This window comes from Marmota monax, unplaced genomic scaffold (assembly GCF_021218885.2).
Source record: "Marmota monax isolate L192 unplaced genomic scaffold, Marmota_monax_Labrador192_F-V1.1 WCK01_AAM20220418_F8-fsc00209, whole genome shotgun sequence".
NCBI classification, from domain to species: domain Eukaryota; kingdom Metazoa; phylum Chordata; class Mammalia; order Rodentia; family Sciuridae; genus Marmota; species Marmota monax.
This window is the reverse complement of record NW_026694493.1, coordinates 628,464-654,499: the sequence shown is the minus strand read 5'-3', so window position 1 is coordinate 654,499 and position 26,036 is coordinate 628,464. Positions and strand designations below refer to the sequence as shown.

Here is a 26,036-nt window from a genome sequence, read left to right as displayed (position 1 = left end):
TGCGTCTGCCTCCTAAATAGCAGGTCAGAATTCTGAGTAAAATAAGGATCAAGCCACTGTCTTTTTTTGTGGCAAATTCATTTTCAAACATTCGTTTAGAATCGGTTAGGTTTTGCCTGCAGACCAATGACCTAGAGAAGTTTATTCCCAGTCAGTCCTCAAGGTTGGATCTTGCCAGCAAAGAAAAGACCAAATTGGTCAGGGTCGGGTTAGGGATGCTAATGAAGTGAGAAGAAAAGGGAGATTCCCTTAAAGCCGCTTACAGAAAGACAGAGGGATCAGGCCCTGCAGCAGTTTATAGAAACAAGTTACAGTTGCTCCAAAGGAAGGAAAAGGCTTTTAAATCCTTTCAACAAAAAATCACTGATAAAGAAATAAAGTGGCTAGGGGTGCCATGCTGGGTGCATTCAAGAGTTCTCCACAGGACAACATATAGTCAGAGGACATAGATGAAATAGAGATGCAGAGAGACTTGATCACAATCGTGGGCAGGAACAGATCCACAGGTAGGCTGCAGATAGATACACCGGGGTAGATCTCCAGCCTTAAGCCTGTGCCTATTTTCTTCAAGAGTTGCAAAATTTCTTATTATTCCTATTTCTTATTCTTTCTCTTCTCTTCCGTCTCACCCCTCTAGCACAGCAGCTCCCAGGAGCACCTTCAAACTTTAATGTGCTCCCTTCTCTGCAACGTCAGGGTCTGAATTCAGATAACTGCGTAAGGTGCCCCAGGACTCCTAGAAGTTGAAGGGATGGGACGAAGGTGGACAAGGAAAGGTGTCAGCAGCAATGAAGGTGCCAGACACCTCCCCCCAGGCCCTTCCATCTGATCCCCTCAATACCTCTCGAAGCTAGTCTTTTTAAACAAAGGCTCAGGGAGACCACTAGACCAGCACCAAGAATTGAGCAAGTTTAGTCTGGATGGGTTTTCTACTGCCACAAACTAGTTCTCACTGGAATTGACTTGCTTTGATTATCCAACTGTTGTCTACACATAGTATTAAAAAATCTATAGATACATAATCAAATTTAATGCTGTACGTGGATGCACGCTTATACACTTGCAAAGGCGTGGGAATGGGAAATAAAATGAAAAAAAGATAAAAAGTAGAGTTTCCATCCGTGAATACAGTCATTCAATTGTACTTTGAAACCTGTGCTTGGGTAGACTGACAACTGTGGACACAAATTTAACACAGTGTGATTCCAGGATCAGAGGCTCATGGTATAGACTAAACGCATGTATCCCCAAGTCCATATGTTGGCACCTAATCCCCAACGTGATGGGGTTTGGAGACAGTCTTTGGGAAGGAGTTAGGTCATGAGGATTCTGCCCTTAAATGGGATTAATGCCCTTATAAAAGAAACCCCAGAGAGCTCCCTCGCCTATCTGCCATGTGAGGACACAGCCAGCCATCTACGAACCAGGAAAGGGCCCTTGTCAGACGCTCAATCTGCCTTCATGGACTTCCCACCCTTCAGAACTGTGAGACACAAACTTCCATTGTTTGTAAGCCACCAATCTGTATTTTTGTTACTGAATCCCAAATAGATTAAGACCTTCTCATGTCCATTCTGTCCATTCATGTCCGGTTCTCATGTCCATTCCTGCCCTCCCTGTCTCCTGAGCAGGCATCACTACATTCTAGAATACATTTAATATATTTTAGAAGCTAGTATCAGCCAATACAAATAACAACAGACAGGAAGGACAGGGACAGTAATCCCTTCTACACCATGAATTTCTGCGGGTCTTAAAGTAACATAGAAAATGTATCTGCTCATCTGTGTCTCCTTCTCCTCATCAATAAACTAGGAAATCGTGATAGACATCTGTTTATTGAAAACCTACTATGTACAAACCACTGTTCCAAGGACTTTACATGTCATAGCAGTTGATCCTTATAAAATACCCACAAACCCCTGCATCATCCTTAATTTCTAGTGAGGAAATTGAGGTCCAGAGGTTGAGTAACTTGCTCAGGGTGATAGAGCCAGATTCAGACTCCAAGTGAAGAACAATGCAAATCCATTCTTGGCTCTTCCCTTCTGCAAACTGTCCTGTGTTGTCACACTGACTGACTCTGAAGTGCTAAATGGACAACACGTCTAAAATGTTTTCAAGATCAAAATGACATTTTAAAAATTCAATAATCTGTTGTCCTTTTAATCCTCTTTAATGAAAGACATTTTTCTCAGTAACTAAAACCAAGAACAGAGTTTCATATTCCCTGGTGAATTTTGACATAACAATGGAAACATCCTTCCTTTCACCTTTCTTAGTTAATATGCATTAGGAAGAAAAAAAAATCCAGAGGAGGCATCAGTAGGCTATGTAAATTAGGAAGGCAATATAGCATCATGGTTAAAATAGGGACTCTAGAGTACAACTACTCCATTTGAATCTTGTCGCCAACCCAGCAGCATAATATGGGGAAAATTACCAAACCACCTTGTGTATTAGTTCATTTTCTGTCACCATAATACAATACCTGAGACTGGGTACTTTATAAAGAAAAGAGGTTTCGTTAACTCATAGCCGTGAAGAGTCAAGAGCAGGCACCAACATCCGCTTGGCTTTGTTGAAGGTCCCCTTGGCTAGGTCACAAGCATGGCAGAGAAGCAGAAAGGGAAATTTTCACATGCAAAAGAGACATATGACACGGTCTCAGTTTATAACAACCTACCCTTGAGAGAACTAAGGAAAAATACATTAACCCCTTCTGAGAGCAGGACCCCTAATGACTAGGTCCCATCTCATAAAGGCTTCACCACCTCTCAACACTGCCACCCTGGGGACCAAGCTTCCAACCTATGAACCCACAAGGACACACTCAAACCACACACAAAGTACAGCACCTTAGTTTTCTCATCTAGTGGACATAATAAGATTGCTGTGATCATTAAATTAAAAAAACACATTGAAACATGTGATGCAGTGATGAGCACTGACTATCAGCTGTCAATCAAGCAGAGAGTCCTGAGTAACCAGATAATCCCAGTTCTCATGTCCACCCTGCCCTCCCTGCCTCCTGAGCAGGCATCACTACAAGGGCCAATTGCTCATTTAGGGAGCCCTTTCTAATAGTCATACATAGGAAATACCTAGGAGCTTGAATCATTCAGGCAATTGTTTTCTGAAATTCCTTTCCTCGGGGCCACAAACTTGGGACCAAACTGGCCTGTTCCCTTTCAAAAGGACAGCTCTTCTACATCCAATTACAGAATCCTATCCAGAATGCAAGTCATAAACTACAGGAAGAAGCAACATAATTGACACCACTGAGGACCATTCCAGGAGTATAGCCCCAATAATTCCTTCTCCAAAGACCCATGACAATCATTTATTTGCTTCTGACTCTAATTTATTTGTTGTAACTGCACATAGTTCATAACTAAACTTCTACCTTCTCAACCTTGACATGAGCTAAGGATAGAAAAGACATTAGAAAACGTAAAAGCTGATTTTTCCCTCTGAAACCAGCTCCTGATCTCTTTTCTGTGGGGACTCAGAGTTTGGAGTTTGACAGATATTAACCAGTAGTGATGTCCAGGCCAACGTGGACATTTTATAAATAGCCTCAGCTGGCTAATTACCTCTGGGCTTTGGTATCTTGAAGAAAAAAAATAAAGCACGAAAATAAAATGATATAAAAATAAAATTGTTTTTCATTCTTATACTTCAAAGCCTGTTCAAAAAAGGTGGCAAGAGTGTTTGATGGCTACTTCCACTAATGTCTAGGGTCAAGTACCAATGATTGCTGCATGAGAGCAAAAGGAAACCAAATTCCCCCCATATTTCATCTCCCCCACTGAACTCCACTGCTATCCTCTGACTGCTCACAGGCACTCAATAAAGGGTGGAGAGACAAACAGATAGAAAGCCGAATGGTCAGAATGGAACAAACTTATCCCCACTATCTTTTCTCCTGAGCAAAGAATGTTGAGGTCAAATTAAAATTACCTATGTACATTTATTATCTCTGCATCAGATTGAAAGCTTCTCAAAAGAGGTATTTTATTATTTTAGTTATTTTTATCCATAGTAGTTAGGAAAATGTTTTACATATACATAGTAAATATTTCTTGAATCAACAAATGTTATTTATATTTTTAAAAAATCACTTATTGTACATTTCCTATATGTCTGACAACTGACACACATTTTCTTTTTTAAGCCTTATGCTGACAATGAAGAGGTCACGACTTGTCTATGCTTTCTTTTCCTGTTGTTTTGATTTCTTGGTGTGTGGGTGATGCAGACAATTTTCATTCATACCCCACTGGCGAGGAGTAGCTACATGGCTCAACCTAGCTGCAGAGGGGCTGGGAGACTGAATCCCTAATTGGGTGGCTTCTTCCCAGCAAGAGCCTTACACTAGAGTCCCATGCTACATAATACTAAACTTTAAAAACTCCTCCCTAACTGGACTAATGGTAAGCTTCATGTGGGCAGAGACTGTGCAGCTCTGTTCATTACTGGAATTTTCTATATTCAGTGTAGAGCCAAACATTCAGTAGGTACTTAATAAATAATGCAAGATGGTTTTTTGGAAGGATGAATGAATGGAGGAAGGGAGGGAAGGAAAAGAAATCCCCTTAAGAGAAATCTGATAAAAGAGCACTAACCCATATCCTCCTGACCAAGGGTCAAGGATGATGAGACCTACATCTTCTTTCCCAGTTCAATTTCCTCTGGGAAGCCTCTCCCTCTGCTATGAATCTTTAAATCTCCATTGGTGAGTTTCAGAGAACAAAGATACATTCCTTAAAGATCGAATATTGCTCTCCTCTCTCAAGCAGTGATCCCATCAAGGCATTCTTTTAGGAGAGTAAGACAAGGTGCATATGCATGTGCAAGATGGGAAAAGATGGGCAAGCAACCAATAAAACAGAACTACCCAAGAAGTCGTTCTGATCAATGGTGAAAGACGATGAAACCCAGGCCGACCTTGGAAGACTTAACCTTGTGCAGAGATCTGGGTATGATTGGTCCAGCGGATATCCTTCTCTCTAGGCATTTCTAGAGACTGGACCACCCAACCTAGAACTAGGCTGTGTACCACTGCAGTGCGCCCAGACTCCTTGGGTCCACAGCTCTGTGAATTCTGTTCCAGTCAGACTGTTCTGCCCATAAGCACAGGCACTGTGTCTAACTCCACTTCTCCCACCACACCTATACAAGACCGAATACCAGCTAGGCCTGACAAGTGACCTTCCAACCAGAGACTACAGTATTGGGCATCCTTTAAGTTCTGGTTCTCAGCCCTTCATCAGAAACAATATGCTGTTACTAGGCATTGGGTAGTTCTTACCTCCAAGTATGAGGCTCCCTTTTTAATGTCAAAAATTCAAGACCCACTCCACCCTCCAGAGGAGTTGGATTAACAGACCTCATAGAATTTGTTCAATAAATATTATCCATCCTCTTCCTCTTTTTAATGCAGTTGGGGTCATGAAGGCTTACAGAAGCTGGGTCACTTGCTGATGGCCAGAAAGCTAGCAAACAGCACAGTGAAGGTATCCATTCAGGTTTGCTTGTTTACAAATTGTTTAACCATCTGCTGACTCAATGAAGAAAGAAAAAGCCACTTTCAACATATCTTTAGAACATAATGAGCTGTATTATGAGGTCTACAGTGCTTTTAAATGTATTTATATTTATAATTCACAACAGCAACCACACACTTCAGAAACATTAGGCTCTGGTATGTATCTGTGGAAAGCATCATTTGGGAACAGTCAGTACTGGATGTGGCTACAGATCTGATCATCCACTGCAATCATCCCAAGGGTCTCCCGAGTCCCAGAGCCCACAGGCTGAAAACCACTGAAATGACCAGTGATTCTTGAGACAGATTCCTGCTTAACTTTTTATAATCGATGGCTCTAAAATTTGATTCCTGACAACTCTGGTGATTCACTTCAGTTTGGATTCAAACCAGTCACAACTCGGGAGAGCTGAAGTCATGGAAGTCCCTCCTCCTTTATTTGCAGTACTGCCTGGCTAAACTTTGATCTGATCAGATTCCCAGTAGGGAGCACCTACCTGAAACCTGGATTTGCTTACTGAAGAAGGGGGAGTGGATGACCAAGTCATTAGACAAAGCTCTAAGAAGGAGTCCATTGGATGCACTCACCAGAAGAGAGGATGTGGAATTTCAGAGTCCGTAGAAAAGACTGAGGTGAGAACAGAGTGCCTCCCCTCTCTGTTACCACAGTCCAGGTAGGAAAGATACACCTGGATGAGCTGTTTCTAGAATAACATGATACTTAGGGACCTGGGAGGCTATATCTCCCTTTACCAAATGGAGAATGAGGAACAGTTAAGTGCAGATCTCTTTAAGCTCCTCACAAGAAGGAGCCCCTAAGTCACAAAATATTATAATTTGGGTGGTTATTAACTAGAGTTCAATTAGGATCCAGATTCAGCATTATGATGTGTCATGGGCTTAAGGAGCAAGGAAAAGAAAAACATCCCATAAACAAGCATGTGGGTTGGCTTGATCTTTTGACTATTGTTCTATTTGGAAAATAAAAATCATAATAATCATATAGCAATGTTCTTGGCAAAGCATTTTTTAAATAATTTCTCTGCTGAACATCGAAAATGAAAGCCCACACACTCATCAATTCTTATCCATTATTTGAATCGGTAGGAGATGCTCAGAGTGTGATCTCAGAGGGCAGAGACTATGTCTCCACTCTGGGAAGGTTAACACATCTTTAGAACATAATGAACTAGATTATGAGGTCTACAGACTGGGTTTTGGTGCAGCTCCAATAGGTTAAATGAAATTATAGGTGAGGGCCAATGTTGGGAGGAGGAGGCAGAAGAGAAGACAAGGACTCTTTGAGGACATTCATTCCAAATCCCTAATTCCTGAGCAGACTTGGAGTCATTCATGGAAGTTGATCTCTCTTCCCAGAAAACAGTGCACCCCCCTACCAACCTGTCCACTGTCCTCTTTGGAATATTCCAGGGATGCCCACTGAAAATCCCTAGAGATGCCAATGAGGCCTCTCAGGATGTGGTCCCCACCTCTTTTTCCATCCTCCCCCAGGCTACCGTAACCACGGGCCACACTTCCACGGCCCCTCCCACCGTCAGCCCTGCACACACACCTGCCCTGTCCTCTGCTGAAATCTCCCCTCATCCTGCCACTCCCCTCTTCTTTCATTTTCCTAGCTAAATGCAACCTGTTGTGGATCTCAGAGTCATTACCAGGTTCTTGACCTTCCTCCTCTCAGATTACGTTAGGATCCAAATTGAAACAGCATTAAACTGTCCACCTTTATATCTGTCTTTTCTACTAGACAGCAAGCTCTAGGACCCAGAAACCCTCTCTCCTCTGCTGTATCCCTAGCAATCATCACAACCTTTGAACACAGGACACATCAATGATATTGGTTGCTTCTATCCTTCCTTCCAGCTGCTACTCCTCCCAAGTCTTCCCTCACCTCAAATTCAAAATTGCATGCCTGAGCATCAGGCAGGATTAGACCTAAGTGCATCCACTCACTCCTAGAGATGCATTATTCTGGTTGTTTCCCTTTTGCTCAGAGTTTTGATTCAGACTCAGTGGACACCCCGACCCAGTTCTGTTCAGCTCCCCCATGGCCACCAACTGGTGCTGAGCTGAGGAATGGCCCCCAGAACTGGCCGGACCCCAATGATGGAAGGGACAGAGGTGAAATGTGTGGGCTTCCCATGGTGACGTGAATTATCATCCATGAACTTCAGATGCGACCTGAAGTGTGAAGCAGCCACACCTGTCACTCTGCCTCCCAGTCACTGTCCCAGAGTTAAAGGCCATGGAGAAAAGCCACGGCCTGGAGCCCTTTGTTCTGCCACTCTGTCACCAAGACCCAGTCTCCTGTCAGAAGAGTGGCAGCCGAGGAGGAAGGAAATGAAAGGCACGGACGGGGGAGGGACTGGGAACTCAGCCCCGCTCTGAGCCAGTCTCTGGGATTGGACATCCCTGTGGAAGCAAGAGGGTCTTGTGCTCAGCCTTCCTCTGCGACACCTGCTCGTGAGAGAGAAGGGGCAGCCCCTCTCACCTGTGAGCATTTTTGTGAGAAGCAGGGAGGGCACTAAGGGGCCAGAAGGTGAGACAAAGACAGGGAGGCTCTAAAGGTGGGATTCTAGAAGACATTACGCTGTGTTGCCAGTGAAGTTTAAAATGAGAGGCTGGAGTAGTGACTCAGGGGTGCAGCACTTGCCCAGCATGTGTGAGGCACTGGGCTCAAATAAATAAAATGGATCCATTGACAACTAACTTATTTTTAAAAAATAAAGTTTTAAAATGAAGACTTCCAACCCCATGTTTCCTGTGTAATGTCTTTATTCTTCTTATTTATAACCACTGCAGACTTTATTCAAGTTGATTAAATTAGATACACTCCTAAAAGGAAAAATGATATATCCTATTGATGGGCTTGTAGTAAATCTCGATCTTGACACAAAATAACAAGAAATGGAAAATTTCTAATTAGCCATAGCTTTATAATCTGCAATAGGCTTCAGTGAAATTTGTCTCCGTGGTTGCAAGTCTCAGAGAGATAAGTGGCTATACCAAGTGAGGTCCACAGAATCGTATAATTTGGATATTTCAATTTTTACACCTTTCTTACCACACTCAAGATGCTTTATATACATTTTAACATTAATCTTCACAATATCACTGTTCTGGGGAAAGGATTATTGTTCACTGACTTGGTATTATGTGGCTCTCCTGTTTTTTGGGGTGTCTGGCTGCTTTAGAATTGTTGGTGATAGAATTAAAAGGCCAGTCCCACCCTTTGTAGCTATTTGGCCTTGATTGAGTGACTTCGCCCCTTTGAGTTTTGTTTTCCGTATCTGCAAAATGGAGGTAATATCGACCTTGCCTTATGTTCTGTATTTAAAATAATACAGTCCTGTGCTGCATGAAGAGGGTTCCATCAACAATGGGCCCCCGGATATCAGATGGCCTGGTGAGGTCACAGCCATCTGCGATGCCTGCCTAATGATACACTGCCTAACAACGTGTGTCTCAGAAGTTACCCCACCGTTCAGCAACGCGCAGCTGTGTAAGCAACTGCATACACGAAGCCCTCTACATTTAAAATAAGATGTGTGAGCTCAGGGTAAATCAGGAGTTGTCACCATCAGCACTGTTGCTATTCGTTTGCTTTTCATGAGACCTGATGAGGCAGCTAAGGCAGGTGTTACCTTCATTCCACAAATGAAGCTGCATAAAGAAAACTGAAGCAGAGCAGGTTTAGCATCTCCTGGGGCACAGAAGGAAGGCACGTGAGGGCCAGCACCAGCACCCAGGGCTCTGAATCAGTCAGCTCACCAGATTAAGCTCTTTTCCACGTAAGTTGCACATATAAGTTCCAGCCAAATAATCAAGGACCTCATTTCTTAACACCTCACTCTTGATGGCTGGAATCATAACCCAAAGGCAGCAGACTCCTTTCACCAAGGGGAATAGACATGACCGCACCAGGTCCTGGATTTGGAGTTACAGAAACAGGTTCTAAGACAGCTTGTCCATCCCATCTCTTAAGACCCTGGAAGCAACTGGGTCTCAGTTTTCTCTTCTCTGAGAAAAAAATAAATGAGCGAAAATGGGGCAAATTTATCATTCTCTCAAATCTAAACTTCAGCGATTGAGCTTTATAACCTCAGACTTGACCTGTCTTCCTGTTCTCTTTTGGAAGCACACCCTGTCTTGTCTGTCTTCTCATCGTCTGCACTGTCCCACCTCACCCCTTCCCTCTGAAAACCACTCTGCACTCAACATATCTGCTATTTCTCGACTTCAGTGACACATTAAATAATGCCATTGTGTTTTCACGGTTCACAACAGATCATCTGTCCTGGATTGTGGATCATATTTACAAACTAGACACAAGTGCACACATCTCTACCCAAACCAGGAGATGCATTTCATCCAGAGATTGGAAACTTAAAGTACTCTTTTTAATTCACAATTCTATCTTGGAAATAGATAGCATGAGCATTGATGCTACACCCATGTCATTTTGTAAACATGCCTCAGAATTTTCACCCTCCTTCCTCTCTCTCCATATACACCTGTGTGCAGGAATAAGAACGTATACACGTCACTACCTCAAAATGGGAGCTCTAGGCCCAGGAGGGTGGTCTGATTCAGAAACCACCTTTCCATAATTTCTCTCCTTAAGTCACCCTCAATAGAAGGAAAAAATAAGGAGAAAAATGTCCCAAACTAAATGTCGCAAACCTGGGGATTTTGAAGCTTCCTTCCTTGCTGACACCAAAACCAATTCAGGTCCCACTCTATTCTTTCCAAGTTGAGCTGCTACCAACAAGGATGACAAGAAGCCTTTCAGGATGAGAAACCATCCAACACCAGTGTCTTGCACTTAGAACATAGTAGGCACTCAATAACTACCCAATCAGGTGACCCCTAATATCTCACTATGGAAAAAAGACAAAGTTCATATATGGAAAAAAAAAAAAAGCAAAAAACTGTGTACTACCCAAGGAGACATCCCAAATCAAACACCCAGTCAGCCACTAACTGGCACTCACATTTGGAACCACTGGGTGTATCCTCAGTACAGAGCTAAGGAAAGACGACTTTAAAAGATTCACATTTTGCCTCTTGCCTACCTCGTCCCCCAAATCGAACTTATACATCCTAAGACCAAAGGGTAAAAGAAAACAAAACCCTGCATCCTAACCTCATCTTTTCCGTCTTTACATCTCTGAAGGGAAACACATTGGAACAGCAACACTCTTCTGACAAAAGGTCATGCCACAGCAGCAAACTGCACTCCCGGGCCCCAACCGCCTGGAGTCAGAAATGAACACGAAGCCAGGGAGGAGGTGGAGGTCCCTCAGAGGAGCAGCCACCAACCCTGCTGGGAGAAAAACCTGAGCAGCGAAGCCCAGGGACTCCCAGAACTCTCCCTCAGCTTCCAGGCTCGTTCCCAGTTGTCTTCTGCCTGGCCTCCAAGTCCCTCCTGTGTCCTCACTCGGCCTCAGTTTCCCATTTCCAAAACGACAAGGCCCCCTGGATACCCCCAACTACTCTGCCCTGGCTCCCCTCCTCCCCGCTCTACCCACCTAGAGCAGAAAGGGCGAGCAAATGGTTGGCCTGTAGACTCCTGCCAGGCTCCCCGGATGGAGAAGCTATATAAACCCCCAGAGCTCTCGCACTGTCACCACAGGGAGGTAAATCGGGCTGGGGCCCCCGGGACTGCGTTCCCAACACCTCCCCCACATTCTCAGCACTAGAGAGACAATGCTCCCGGAGGAAAACTGTGCTTTCCTAGATCTTTAGCTGCTAGGGAAACTCATATGTTAGGGCAGCCTTCTTACAGAAAACCCGCTAAAAATACCTATCGATATATATTTAGCTCCAGATATTGTCCTCCTACCAACAGGCTTCGGGCTAAACCACTCTGCATATGCCACTGGCGAGAAGCTGGGGATGCAGGATGGCAGCTCCCAGCCCTTCTGCAGCACTGCCTTGGCTCCTCTTTCCCTTCTCCCCTGTTTCCTGTGTGTGTGTGTGTGTGTGTGTGTGTCTGCTTGTTTTGCACATTCTTTCAAACCACAGCAAAAAATGGAGAGACGGCTTCCTTCTCTTTTCCATGCCTTTCCTCAAGGGATGCCAGGATAAAAAAGAAAAGAAAAGAATAAAGACATGCACCATTCAGAACCAGTACTCGGTTCCACCCACTGTGCAAAGCTTTCAGGGTTTCCCTGCTACCTCTGGTTCCCCGTGCAGGGCCTAACCTGGCCTACACCCTGCCCTCTCCTGCAGCGTCTCTCACTATTCCATGCCCAAAGTTCCCGGAGTCGTCCTGCTGTCTGTCTGGGTCCCTCCATACCTCCCTACCTCCAAGCTTTTGTACACAGCATTCTTTCGCCAAGCAAAACCCTTCTCCTTCCTTGTCCAGCTAAGTCCCACGTGGAATGAGTCACATTCCATTTAAATGTTACTTCCTTCAAGAAGCTCTCCCCAGCACCCCAGAGCAAGGTCAGATGCCCTTCTTCTTGGTGTTTATGATATGTGGCCCAACTGTCCCTGGTGGAAGGACGCTTACACTTACCCGCCCACACCTAGCAGCGTGCCTGGCACATTGTAGGTACTCAACAATGTCTCCCAAGTGACTGCGTAGGCCTGGGGTGATGACCTTGACGGTGGGCAGACACGCCTGCCCACTTCCCAGGGTTTGCATTGTGTCCCCCACAGTTGAAGAGTGACCAAAAGAGCTCATCTCTGCCTGCAATGCTGGCAAAACTGAGGCAGAGCGTGCTCTGAGCTCATCTGCTTGTTTTTGATGGGAAAGTAGATTGTATCACCACCTAAGAGTAACTCTGAATTCAAGAGTAGCTCTGTAACGTCACCGGTACTTTGACATACAATGGGAAATAAAGATTCCCTAGATGCAAAGGCCAGCACACCTTTTACCTTTGCACTAAGGTGGATCTGATAACAGAGCAACTACTGAGTGTCTTACTGGCAGGTAGTATATATAGCTGAAGACACACAAGGGAAATAAGAAGGCTACATTTCTCCAGCAGCCCAGGGACAGCTGGTGCCATCTCAGAGCTCAGGGGGCAGTGTGGCTCAGGGAGATTGCCCAACACTAAAGGCACAGGTCTGGGTTCAAATTCTGGCTTTATCCTATACAATCGATCCCCTTATCTGTAGGGGATCCATTCCAATATTCCCAGGGGATGCCGAAAACTCCAGATAGTACTGAACTCTACATATATTGGATTTTTCTACATACAAATACCTGTAATAAACTTTAATTTATAAAGATGTTAAGACATAGTCAAAGATCAACAATAATAACAAAATAATGAAGTAGAACAATTAATAAAACACACTGTAGTAAAACTGCCAGCATCACTACTCTTGCAACTTGGTGTCATTGTTAAATAAAATAAGGGTAAACTGAACACAAGCACTACAATTCCCACCATGAAAGTGGATCTGTTAACAGAGCAACTACTAAGTATCTTCCTGGCAGGTAGTATATATAGCATGGATACTCTGGAAAAAGGAATGATTAATGCCCCAGGCAGGATGGAGCAAAATGGAACAAGATCTTATAGTGCCACTCAGAATGGCATTTTAAAACTTAAGTATTGTTTGTTTCTAGAATTTTGTATGTAATGTTTTCAGACCACAGTTGCCCACAGGTAACTGAAACTAAAAAGCAAAACCGTGAATAAAGGGAGACTATTATATCAACCATTTAGATATGAGCAAGCCACTTAAATTGTGCCTTAGCTTACTCATCTCTAAAGTGGGCCTGGGTAATAATTGAACCTAACAATTTTTTACCTTGTGGAACCCCATTTTTGGATTAGAAAGAATATTTATAAAATGCAGTCTTTGGCACACGGTTCATACGTGGAACTTTTATTATATGACAAATGCCAAGTGACTGCCACTAACTGTAGTTTTCTCCTCCATTTGCCCCTCCCCTTCCCACAGCCACCTCTGAAAGGTTGGATCTTCACAATTCAATCTTGACCCCACCCCCTCACCCAGGAAGCAATCGCCATGTGGTAAGACTGAGAACACAGTAAGCAGGCCCCAGAGGACTGAAAGCCCAACACCTCTTTACTGGCCTAAGGAGTGAACCCCAGCTTCCATTTCCCTAAGAGATCAGAATGTGAGCGGGCTGGGCAAATGGAACCCAGTAAGACCAAAGGGAAGGTGTGGTCACCTTTTATCTCCCCCAGCCCTGGGCAGCTCTCAGCACTCTCCTTTGTATCTTACAGATGACAGGAGAATCTGGGGAAGAGCAAGTGTTCAATCTAGTTAGCATTTATTGAATACTTTCTGTATGCCAGACACTGGGCACACAGAGATGAACAGGGGTCCTGAGACACAGGCCTGTTCTTGCCCACGGACTAGGAGTGTCCTTAAGTTTTATATTCCCCATCATTATCCATCCACTTCTGGTTCTATAACTTCTCATTAAGACTAATATATAATGGTGACTTCAAGTCTAGATGGCCTGACAAGTGTTTAAATAGCATCTCCTGAGTTGTTACCAATGCGAAGAGATGTCCAAGTTCTGTAAGACCAAAGTTTGTTAAATGTTAAATTAGATGAAGTAATAAACTCCATGTCTTTCAGCAGAAATGAGAGCACATTAACTTTGGTGATACTCAGTCCTAGTTCCCCCCCACACATTCAACAATCATAGTTTGGCTGAATAAATGATTGGGCAAATGAATGAGTGAATAAACAAGCCAATTAGTGACAAAATCAGCCAGACCTTCTGATCTATATTTTATGTATCCACTGACATTAAACCAAGAGCTAAGTAAGATCCTTCTGTGCCACAGAGAGAAGTCGTAAGAGGAACACGTGGGCTCTTGTCCTCTTCAAACCATGCATGCAGCCCAGCTGAGGTCTGGGAACACTGGCCCCTAGCTATCCCCCAACACACATGGCTTCAAGGGGACCAAAAGAATGCGAAATCAAAGTGCCCTGGGGTTTTGAGGTGCTGGATGGTGTGGAAATGAATAACACTGAAGAAGGAACTTGGATCCAGGAGATGTGGCTCAAGTCCTGAATCTAGTGCCTACTAGCAAGTCACATGCCCTCCCTGAACCTCAGTTTCTTCATCTGTAAAAAGCTTAAAAAGACCCTTTTTGTGGTTTAACTGCCCCTTCCAACATTAATTTAATTGTAACAGTATCAAGAGGTGGGACTTCAAAGAGGTGACTGAGTCATGAAGGCACCACCATAATAAATATGGCTGTTATTGCCATAGTGGGATAGTTATGGCAGGAGAAGGCTCCTGATGAATGGATGAGACCAGCTGATTTTGTTCTCTTTCTTGTGTGAGCATCCTGTTATGTGATGCCCTCCGCCATGTTATGACACAGCAAGAAGGCCCTCACCAGATGCCAGTGCCAATTTCTTGGACTTTGCAGCCTCTAGAATTATAAGAAACCTCTGTTCATTATAAATTGCCCAGTTCAGGTATTCTGCCATAGCAGCAGAAAATAGATGCACCTGTGTCACAGCAGGTGGTTTCAGGACCTCTTGGGGACCAAAACCGGCACACACTCACATATCCTTTTTATGAGATTATGAAGATTAGATGAAGTAATAAACGTAAATGTACTTTCTGAACCTAAACACCCTCAACATGTAGGCCCTAAGAATAATAAAGGTTAGATGGTCAAGATGGCAGTCAGAAGGTAGTGGCCCGGGACCCCTAGCCAAGGTCCAGCATGAAAGGTCTTTTGCTGAGCCAGCTGCCTGACACTGCAGTACCATCTCCCTTCCCACCCTCCCTCCCCCGCCCTCTATCAACACTGAGAGCTGAGACATTGTGCAGCCTCAGCTCTGAGACATGGTGTCACACTGCAGCATCTGTCACTCAAGAGTGTGAGGAGTCAAATGTGAGGTGACACCTGGAGATGAGGTGGGAAGTGAGAGCTGTCAGCTGGGACTACTGCAGGTGCAGGTATCAGGAAGGCAAAAGGGTATTGGAGAGGGGGCTGCCTGGGGCAGGGGTAAAAACCACCAGCCCTGGATCAAAGGGCATGATTCAAACCCCTGGCTCTGCCACCAAGAAGCAGGTGATCTGGGGCAAATGGTTTAACTTCTGGGAACTCAAGATGACTCACTCCTGAAGTCTGCTCTGCCTGCCTCTCCAGGTTGGCAATACAACATGTTTCATTAAAAGGAAGACCCCCCTGTGATGAGGGTGCCTCATAATTTAACGTACCACTAAGAAAGAAAGGAAGAAACATGTCACAAATTAAACTCTACCATGCCACCACTGCAAGACACAGGCTGGCTTCAGAGATGGTGTGCATCCTAGAGGCGATGCAACGTGGTAGATGGACACCCTGTGTGAATGTAGGACTAAACATGGTCATCCACTCCAGAGGGTTAGAGCCTGAGGCCCTCAGCAGGGATGCAAGAGTGCCACCCCTTTGCCCGGAGTCCCTTCCCATGTGAATGAATTAAGGGGAAAGAGACCTGTAGATGTTGGGCAGAAGGCTAAACAGTAGGTCTGGAGGGGGCCAGGAACAAAGCCTGTTGGTTCAGGTGGAAAGGAGGGGTCAGCAAAGCCACCACACAGCCAGTGGAGTCTGAAGAGCCACCAGGAGAGGGAGATGAGAAGGCTGGGCAGAGAGCCAGAGGGGACAGCTGACCTGCACCAGCTCTCAGGCACCACCTAAATACACAGGCAAGGAACCAGGACCTTCTCCACAAAAGAGCCCTGAGGTCCCCATGAATCCACTCCTTCAACAGCGTGACAACCCTGTCAACAGTCTCCTTTGGACTTCTCTTGTCCAGTCAAATGGCCTGGTTCCTCACCTCCCTTCACCCATCACCTTTCCCAGACCCCACACCAGAACAGCCAGGTCCCCCTGTGAAGTACAGTTGACCTGTGGCATCTACAGCAGGTGGTTTCAGGACCTCTTGGGGACCAAAACCTGCACACACTCACATACCTTATATAAAACAGCATAATATTTACACATGACTTATGCACACCCTCCCTCCCGCACGCTTTAAATCATCTTTAAATTACTTATAATCCCTAAGACCATTAAATGCTATGTAACAAGTTGCTATAATGTGCTGCTTAGAGAATAATGACAAGAAAAAAAGTCTATGCATGTTCAGCACAGATTCAAGTTTTTTTCCAAATATTTTCTGTCCGTGCTTGCTTGAAGCCACTACTTAGAATCTGCAGACCCAGAAACTGAGTGCACTTTACCCTGTCAAAACGTCTGGTAAAATGTGACATACAAAAGACATATGTTAGAGCATCTTTAATCATTATTTATCACAGCAAAAAAACAGAAGGCAATCTAAGTGTCAAATAATCACAAAAACACGAAGCTGTGTATGTCTATTTAACGAACTGCTCATCAGTCATTACAGATTTTTACCCAAGTATGGAAGAAGATGCGAGATGCTCGTACTCTATTGAGAAAGGCAGCAAAATCAAAAGCATCGAAAAGAAAGCAAACACCCCAAAATAATTAGGAGTTTTTCTTAATCCTTGTTTTGATTTTTCTGTATTGTATTTAATGGACACACAATGGTTTAGAATAAAAATAAATCGACTGGACAAGAAATTTCAAATGATCTCTGACACACACAGAACCCAGCACAAGCCGTCTTCACGTACACACATGCACCAGAGCACTTTTCTCCCAGACAGAATCATAACATTTTTAAATGGCTCAGATTCTCAGGTAGCCCTCGCTTATATGTTATTTATTGTAGAGATGTGTAAGACACTGTCCAGGTGTGCCACATTTTCTATGACAGTGTACTTCTGCAACACTGTGCATAAAATGTATCTTTATTTACTAAAGCATATTAAAATGTGGTTTTCTTTTTTTCTTTTTTAGAAAAATAACCTCTATAAGATCCTTTGGTGCAGCAATGGATGATTTTAAACATGAATGTCACCACTCTTCATCCATTCCCTTCATCAAAGTTGGCCTGCTCGTAAGCTACATTTCGATGCATTATATCTTCAACTATTTCACTTTCACTTAATCACAACTGGTCGAAAGGTTAAAAATATCAGTCTTGTTTCTCTTCCACAAGACAATGAACAGACGCAGTGGCTCCCAAGCCTTTCCTCTTCCCTACCCTGACTATTCGCCAGGGCAAGCTCCTCTTTTCTCCCCTCTCCTTTTGGTCAGTCATAGTGGTGGCTCCATAGTTCTTCCAACTCAGCTCTCTGTGCCCTCTCCTCTTTGCCTCTCCAGGTTGTATTGCTGTCTGTTAGGCAGCTGGATAAGGGAGTTTCCACGCCACACCCCTTGCTGCCACACTACACAGGACTGCTCCTCTCCCATGGGCCCAAGAGCCACCTGACACAAAGACCCACAGCCATAGAAGCCCCATGCAGCCTGCCCAGCGCCACCACTGCCACGGTCCACTGCATCTGCTGCCAATGGCCCTGGGTCAGCCCAACATCCTCACAGTCATTTATCAACTATCTAACTGAACCTACTGCCTTCACATATGCTCTGTGACACTGGGTTAGTCCCAATATTATATTACTATATTAATTTCCAAGGAATGACTTGTCAGACATTTTAATGTAATTTAATTTTATTCTATTGATAAATCTGCAAATCATTAAAAAGTTCCATTGTCAGTACTTGAGTCTTAATTATCATTTCAGAATATATGGTTGGGGTCTTCCCCAAGCCCCAGAGAAAATGCACTTGCTTGTATCTTTGGCCTCTTCCTGGGGGTTGCCTCTCAGGCCAGGGCAAGCTGTGTGCTCTGGTGAAAGGGACCCTCCCCAGGGAAACGGGTATTCAGTCAGCCAGCCAAGCAAGAATGGGAACCCAGGGCTGCCTAGGAGTCCCATGGTCTCTGCCTCATGCCACAGGCATTTCCACAGTGCCACAGATATTGCCCCTACCCCACACAAGGCTGGTCATCTAACAACCAGCCCCATGGGGAATTTTTACCTTAAACTTTTTCTTCTCCCCAGCTCCACAGTCTGCTCTTTTGCCATCCCTGGACTCCCCGCAGCAGCCATTTCATGACACCACAGGCTCCCCACACTCACAAAGAAGTAGAGCGAGGGAGAGGACTCACCCACTGAGGACCACGATGAAGTCCATGACATTCCAGCCATTGCGGAGGTATGAGCCCTTGTGGAAGATGAACCCCAGGGCCACAATTTTGATCCCAGCTTCAAAGCAGAAGATCCCAATGAAATACGGTTCTGTCTTCTCCTGTGGGGACGAGGAGCAAAGGTATTAGTAAGCGAGGACTGCACTTTATCAGATACCCACAAAGGCTCACCCAGGGCACCTCCCACCGGGCTGTGCTGGGCCAGCCCCATGCAGATAGAAAGTGAGGTGCTGAAGAACACAAAGAGACTAGGGCTGCAGATGTTCTGTGCTTCATGGAGTACACAGAGCAAGGGGCCTGATGTCGACATGGACAGATGTGGGGCCACACCTAGGGACCAGACTTCTGCCCCCTGAAGGTCCCTCACGGCAGCCCTGGCTTTGCACTGAATGAGCTGGCTCTCCACCCCTGGTCTGCATACCAGCTGAGAACTTCAGGGCTCTCGTGCCCAGACAGTCAGGCTGCAGCCACTCACCCACACATGTGGGTCTGAAGTAGTCTGTCTGCTCTCTTGAGGGGCAATACGTTAGGAAAGTAAATCAGTTCTTGAGGGAGAATACGGACTTTGGCTCTTAGCAAGCTCATAACCACCGACACACACACCTTGAGCTTGCTTTTCCTCTCCCCCTCCCTCCCCTTCTCCTCTCACTTCAAAAGTCCCTTAGGAAAGAGGAACGAAGCACGTGGCCCTCGCACCTGCCCTTTTTTCTCGCCTGGCTGCCAGGCGGTGTACACACACCCATCTGCAGTGCCCTCTCTCCCCTGTAAGTCCCAGTGGGGTTTGTTACTAACTTGTCCCTTGGCAAAGAACAAACTCCTCACAGAACTGTCAGGGGGTGGGGGGAGCAGGGAGGGCAATGGAAACAAGGAAAGGGAGCCAAGGAAGAGGAAGGGAGGGAGAGAAGGGCTAGAAAGGGAGAAGCACATACCAGTCTTCGGGACATGGGCGTCTTGTCATCCTCTGGAAGATGCTGTTCCAGGGCCAGGACGATGCAGTTGGCGATGATGGTGGCCAGGATCATGTACTCAAACGGCGTGGGGAAGGAGGTGTTAAGGAACAAATTCACCTGAGAGAGGGGACACCCCCTCCAAGATGATCATGCACAGAAACAAACAAGCTTTACCAACCCCCGTGGGCCCTCACAGTTTGCATGATTCGCGTTAGCAAGCAGGACACTGCGTGGTCCTTAGCATGTGAAACTGGTCATTGGCACTGGTCTAGAACGCAAAGTGTCTTCTCCAAGGGAAGAAAGTAGCCAAGAATAATAGAGTCAGGCACAGGGCAGATACCCAGCCACTGAGTGCATTCCAAGACAAAGCCAGGAACCAACCTGGGCGGCAATGGTCAGGGAAGAGGAGAAGCATGGTTAATGCTGTAACAAGCCCCCGGATTATGTAATCTTGCTTCAGCAGACACCCGGTTGTGACCGTTGCCCTGTGGTCATTACATCTGGAGCTTTCTCTACAACCTCTGCTTGACCAAGAGAAAGAAAAGTCCCCTGCAAAAGAAACCATTCTCCTCATATGAGCCCCCTTCTACTTTAATATCAAACTCAGAAAAATAAATCATGGGACCAGGAGAAGATTGCTTCATACACACCCCACCCCACCCCCGCTTAATTCCTCCTCAACTTTGACCTCTACAGGGAACAGAAAGATGTGGCATGAGTCTGAACTGAAGATGGCAAAGTCCAGCTCTCTAGGAACCAATGTTCAAATCAAGTAAATAAATGCGGGTTTTTTTTTCTGTTATATTTTTCTGAAGTCAGGTGAGGGGCTCTCTCTGCCTGTTTGAAAAACAGGACTACGACTCAAGTCTGGCATCCTGACTCCTGCAGGAAGATTCTGCTGCAAGCTCAGGGAGGTGAGGTGACTGTTAGGAAAGAGGGAAAGAGGGACTCGCTGGCTCCCAGAGCCCAGTCATTCTGCATGTTGGGATTTCATTCTGCAACTATTGTTATGACAAACTCACATAATCCAGGGTCACTGGTCTTGCAGAGCAACCTGTGCTCTGGAAAATTCCAGAATCCAGGCAGAAGAGTAGCGATCTGGCCAAGGGAGAGAAGGGCAGACCCCATTCTCCTGTCTCCCTGCAGACCCAGGCTGGCTTGTAGGATGTACACAGGGCCTAGATCACCCCCTTCTAGTACAAAAGGGCGAACCATGAATATGTCCCCAAGAGCCTCCCATCCCATCCCTTCTGTGATATTTGTGTCAATGACAATGTTACATGAGCTCTCAGGACATCTCTGGGGAAAGTTTGGACACCAGGCACTCTGCAGGCAGAGGCCAAGTGTATATCTAGATGCCAGTGGCAAACCAGTTGCTCTGGATCTCGTGCTAGCACGGGAGGCTGCAGGGAGAGGTGTCTGGCTGCATGGGAACCTCAAGTCCTTTTCCTTCCTATTTGTCAGCTCCATGTCCTCCCCCTGTCACTGTGCATCTCTGAGTCACAGGTACTCTCCAGCAGCTGGCTGTCCTTCCTTCCCACACATCTTCAGCACTCACTGAACCTTGACCCCAGGGACAGCTCTGCGGGCCTCTGCTTCCCTGTGGTCCTGCCACCAGGTCTGAAAACTGGACCTACTGTGCTTGCTTCAGCCCTTCCAGTCGGAAGGGAGCCTCACGGTGTGGAAGTCCCTCAGCACCCTGGGCACTCCTCCTCCATGCAGCACTCTGGACACCAAGACCAGCCCTGAGAGCTAAGCATGCGGCAGGCACACAGCCAGCTTGCACGTGCGCCCTCCCAGGACAAGACCCCACACACACACCTGTCAAGGCCACCAGAGTCCACTGATCACAGAGGAGGGCTCCTCCCCACCATGGTCGGCTCTCAAATGTAGAGTGTCAAGGGACCACGGCAGAGCCTGGTATCTCACAAGACCCCTGAACAGGCCAGGCTGTCCATGGCCTGGTGGAAAGACCCAGAATCCCGAGACTTATCTGGCAAAATGAAGATGAGAACATGGCAGAAACCACAACTGAGGAACCTGAGGAATGATAACAGAATGAGCACATTTAGGGCACCATTCCTACCATGCAGGCTATGAAATATGAGTGCTATGGGAGGTCGCAACGAAATAAATGAGGGAACGCCTGGGTTGAGCAGAGGTAAGCAGGTTTCTTCCCACCAGGATTTCTGTTAATACCACTGTGTGCAGTACACACACACACACACACACACACACACACACCCAGGACTGGGAACAGGACACAGCATATCCCAGACTTGTTTTACCACACACCCCTTTTTTCAGAGCACCTCTCGGGAGTGGTGTTCACAGCAACATGCTTGGACAGCCCTGATACACAGGGCAAGTCTCACTGCCAGGCCCCAACATGAGGTGGAGAAGAAGGGATGGTGGCTCCGACTGGTGTATCTAGTGCCTCTTCCATATCATCCTCCGCCCTTGCTCTCAACAAAACTGTTCATAAAAGTATGGGGCTCACCCGGCCCTTCCCCGTGGCTAGAATGCACCATGCAAGTTCAGAAACCTGCTCAGTACATCTGAGAAGCCGGGCCTGACCTGGGAGGCAGACCTGGGAATGAGCATTTCCTCATTAAGCTACAGATGCCACTAGCTCTCGTGGCGCTGCTTGGGTCTGCGATGCTTTGATGAGTCTTCTTCCCCTAAAAGCCTGAAAGTGGTAACCACAGCCTAGAAGCACATGGACTCCCAGGTGCTGAGACTGCAGGCAAGACAGGTCCTGGCAGCTGTGCGCCTCTGAGGACACTCTGCCCAATCATGCCTGCTTGATGGCTGCAGCTCCCCTGCCAGCCCCGCTCTCTGCTCCTCACTCTCCCCTCCACAGTCTGTAGCTCCCCGCAAGGAACTTTAAGTTCATCTAGTCCAAATGAAGATGTGAGAGGCTTATCTGGAAAGTTCGGCCTTCATCCCTGAAGGACACTCAGCACAGGAGGAGGGCCCTTAGACCCAGTGGCTGATGAGTTAATTCCCTGTCACTGTCCAGGTATCTGATGCTTGAAAAGTCACAAGGTCTCCAAGACTAGTATTGCCCAAGGCCCCAGAGACTAGAATCAAAAGGTGGGAGTTGGGTGATTCACAGGCTCTGGAAGGACCCTAGTCCCACTTCCTGTCTCAGACAAATCCTCTGCCTACTGTCTGATATATCAGGACCCATTAGAAGCAGCAATCCTTTGGCTTAAAATTTTACAATTGCCCATGTCCTGGAGAGGGATGTCCCTGTGAGGTTTTGCAGATCTAGAGCCTCAGATGAATTCATTCTAGGATACACAGAATGTGAGGTGAGCCAGGCATGGTGACACCTGCCTGTAATCCCAGCAGCTTGGGAGGCTGAGGCAGTTCAAAGCCAGTCCCAGCAACTTAGCAAGGCCCTAAGCAACTCAGCAAGACCTTGTCTCTAAATGAAATATTTTTTTAAAAAAGGGCTGGGGACATGGCTCAGTGGTTAAGCACCCATGGGTTCAATCACCAGTACCAAAAAAAAAAAAAAAAAAAATGTGAGGTGGGATTTTGATGTGGAAACAAGATGAGACCACAGAGATCCCACGTGTCTGTGGGCTAGGTGAAGAAAGGGGAGGAACCAGAAATCTTTGGGGAGAAGATAGGTAGGCAGAAGAAGAAAATAGCCACATGTCTGGGCCCCAGCCACTCACCATTACATCCTTTTTAAAATTGTCTTAACCTCTTTTCCACTTCCCTTTCTGAGGAAACCATCAAGAAAAGATATCTTACATCTTGGCACTTTTTCCGTCTCCTGTATAGCCTTTCTCCCCTTCTGCTCAGGCTATGTCCAAGCTGAAATGTCCCTATGAAATTTCTCCTTGTACCTCATTTCTCTTCACATGGCATTTTTTAATTATTTCTTTTATTTATCTCCCCACAAAACTACAACGTAAAAGCAGGCGTTTGCCAAGTATAATGGTACACATCCATAATCTCAGTGACCCAGGAGTCTGAGGCAGGAGGATTGCAAGTTCAAGGCCAACCTCAGCCACTTAGCAAGCCCTATCTTCAATATACTTATTTCCTTTTTCAAAAGCAAGTATCAAAGTTCTTCCTGGGTTAAAAGTGTTGTCGTTGATAAACTTAAAATTTTTATTTTACCCAAATGTGAATACAGTGATCACTCTCTTGTTGGTATATAAACATATACGTGAAAACAACAGGAATCTGCTCCAATAATGGGTAATATGCGATGACTAGCAGAGGCTCTGCTGCATCTCCAAAGGTAAGAGCCTAGAGTGCAAGTAATGGCCCCCAGGTTGAGCTAATGCACCTTGCAGGTGAGACTTGCAAAGGTCAAAGGATGCTCCAAGTCACCAGGGCCTCAAAAACAGCACCCACCATGGCAATCGCAGGCAGAATGAAAGTCTGGGGAGGACTCTGATTCTCTGTCCAGGAATTCAATGACCTGCCTTAATAGTCTGTGCCTGATACAAAGCATATTTTGAAGAAGAATTTCCAACCCTGGGTGTCCAGGATACTTGTGCTTTGAGTTCCTGAACAAATGAGCTGATATCAGGAGCAGTGAGGCCTGGGGGCTGAGGGCAGATCCCCTTCACTCCTCTGTCACTGTCGTCCAGCATGGTGCTTGACACAGAGTGGACATCCAATAACTGTTATTTAGTAGATCAACAAATTAATAATCATTTGATAAATGAATAGCACAAGAAAGCCAGAGCCCAAATCATCTTATAAAAGGAATCCTACATTCTCTCTCCCCTGTATACCCATTTGAACTTTTTATACTGTGTACTGTGGGCATATATTATCTACTAGAAGAAAAGGAAAAGAAAAGAAACCAGCATGCACAGAAGATCCCTTTAATGTTCAGAGAGAGAGAGACAGAAAGGGGGGAAGGGAGTTCTTGAAGGAAGGATAATGAGTTTTCTTTGGGTAGTGGGGCTACTTTCATTTTCTTCTTTCCTCCTTGATCCATTGTCTGAATGTTATAATGAGCATATATTGATTTATAATCATAAAATCAATTAAAGCAATATGTGTTATGAAAAAACACCAAACCAATAGAAAAAAAAAAAAACACCCCAACCTGAGGGTGCAGAGGAAGGTGTTGGTCAAGGAAGTCGGTACAAGACTTCTGAGATCAAATGCCAGAGAACAAAGGGGTGGACCAGAAATGACCATGAAAGCACTTGGAATCCTGCAAAGAGGCCCCCCCTCCTGTCTCCTGTCTCTAAGAGCCTCCCTTCATAAACTTTCTTGGCAACCTTCCCAAACACCCCTCTCTCCTCTCTCCCTCTGAGCCGGTTAATGAGGACTGGTGTGACTGTAGTTCTCCCTTCCCTTGCCTGTCTAGCAGCTTCAAGACAATCATTAGGGAAATGATAAAAATAGGTTCACTTATTGATTTATCTCCTTTACCCAATGCTCCTTCCTTCAACCAGTTGACTTGTTTCCTTAGCAACACAGCTAATTTGAGCAGCCCTGCTCGGCCAGCACACCTGTCATTTGTTCAATTCCTTCTTGGGCACAGAAAGCTGGGGTAAGGGAAAGGGCTGACCAATGGCTCCATGGTGCTGGTCTGCTTGCCCCCAGCGCCCTGGCGGCTGCCTGCACCTCAGCCTTTCTATTTCCCCCACCCAACAGAGCTGCTCCAATCTCTACCTCTCAAGTTTTGAAGTGCAGGTTAGGCCTGGGAAGGACTCAAGCCACCAGCAGCAAATGGGGAGTGCCCCGGGGGACACCTGCACCTCCATTACCACCAGGATGCTGCCTCGGACCCCTGTGCTCTCAGAAGTCACCTTCCAGAGCTCCTGACATCACAAACTAAGCAGCTGAAGGTGCTAAGAGCTGAGGGGCACTAGGAGCAGGTGGGCAGGCAGAATGTGGTGTTCTCTGCCAGCTCCGGGCCTTAGGGAGGACATGTGGGAAGCAGCCTGAGGCCATTCTGGACCTAAGAAACTCTTGGGGTTGTCTACAAAAGCCCGCAATCTCTGGGGAGGCACATCTCGGCCTTCTTTAGCCATGCCCACCCATGCCCCCAAGATCCAGAACAATCTCGCCAAGGAGGCCCATCCCCTTTTCTCCCTTGAGCCTCCTGTTTGGGGATGTTTAATTCTAAGAGACGTAATAGTGTCAGAGGATGGTCTAGGTGCCTCTATGCTCCTCTTTCCTCCCCTCCCTTGCCCACACATGATATCATTCTAAGCACGCGGTGTTGACTCAAAGAACAGTATTTGGGGGAAAAACCTCTCTCTCTCCTGCCATTCTTTCAAAAGCTCTACCCCAAAGAGATATTTGAAATAGGAAGGATAGTGAAATATAGCTATTTAAGGTTTCCATGCTATTTTTTTTTTATAAGAAAAATCAGGATCTTTCTCAAGACCTAGAATGCAATGGAAAAAAATGTTAACTTGGCAATGAGAAAACACAGCCAG

At 45.9% G+C, this 26,036-nt stretch overlaps 1 protein-coding gene across 1 annotated transcript in view; it reads right to left on the bottom strand.

Annotated features, from left to right (window-relative positions):
* Nucleotides 1–26,036, bottom strand: part of Cacna1e (calcium voltage-gated channel subunit alpha1 E) — a 443,649-nt gene that overhangs the window by 251,195 nt on the left and 166,418 nt on the right. The window contains exons 4-5 of the mRNA XM_058571374.1: nt 19,582–19,688; nt 18,614–18,753 (exon numbers count right to left, since the gene is read on the bottom strand). Of these exons, the coding sequence (XP_058427357.1) occupies nt 18,614–18,753; nt 19,582–19,688 (247 nt within the window). The remainder of the gene's footprint in view (nt 1–18,613; nt 18,754–19,581; nt 19,689–26,036) is intronic.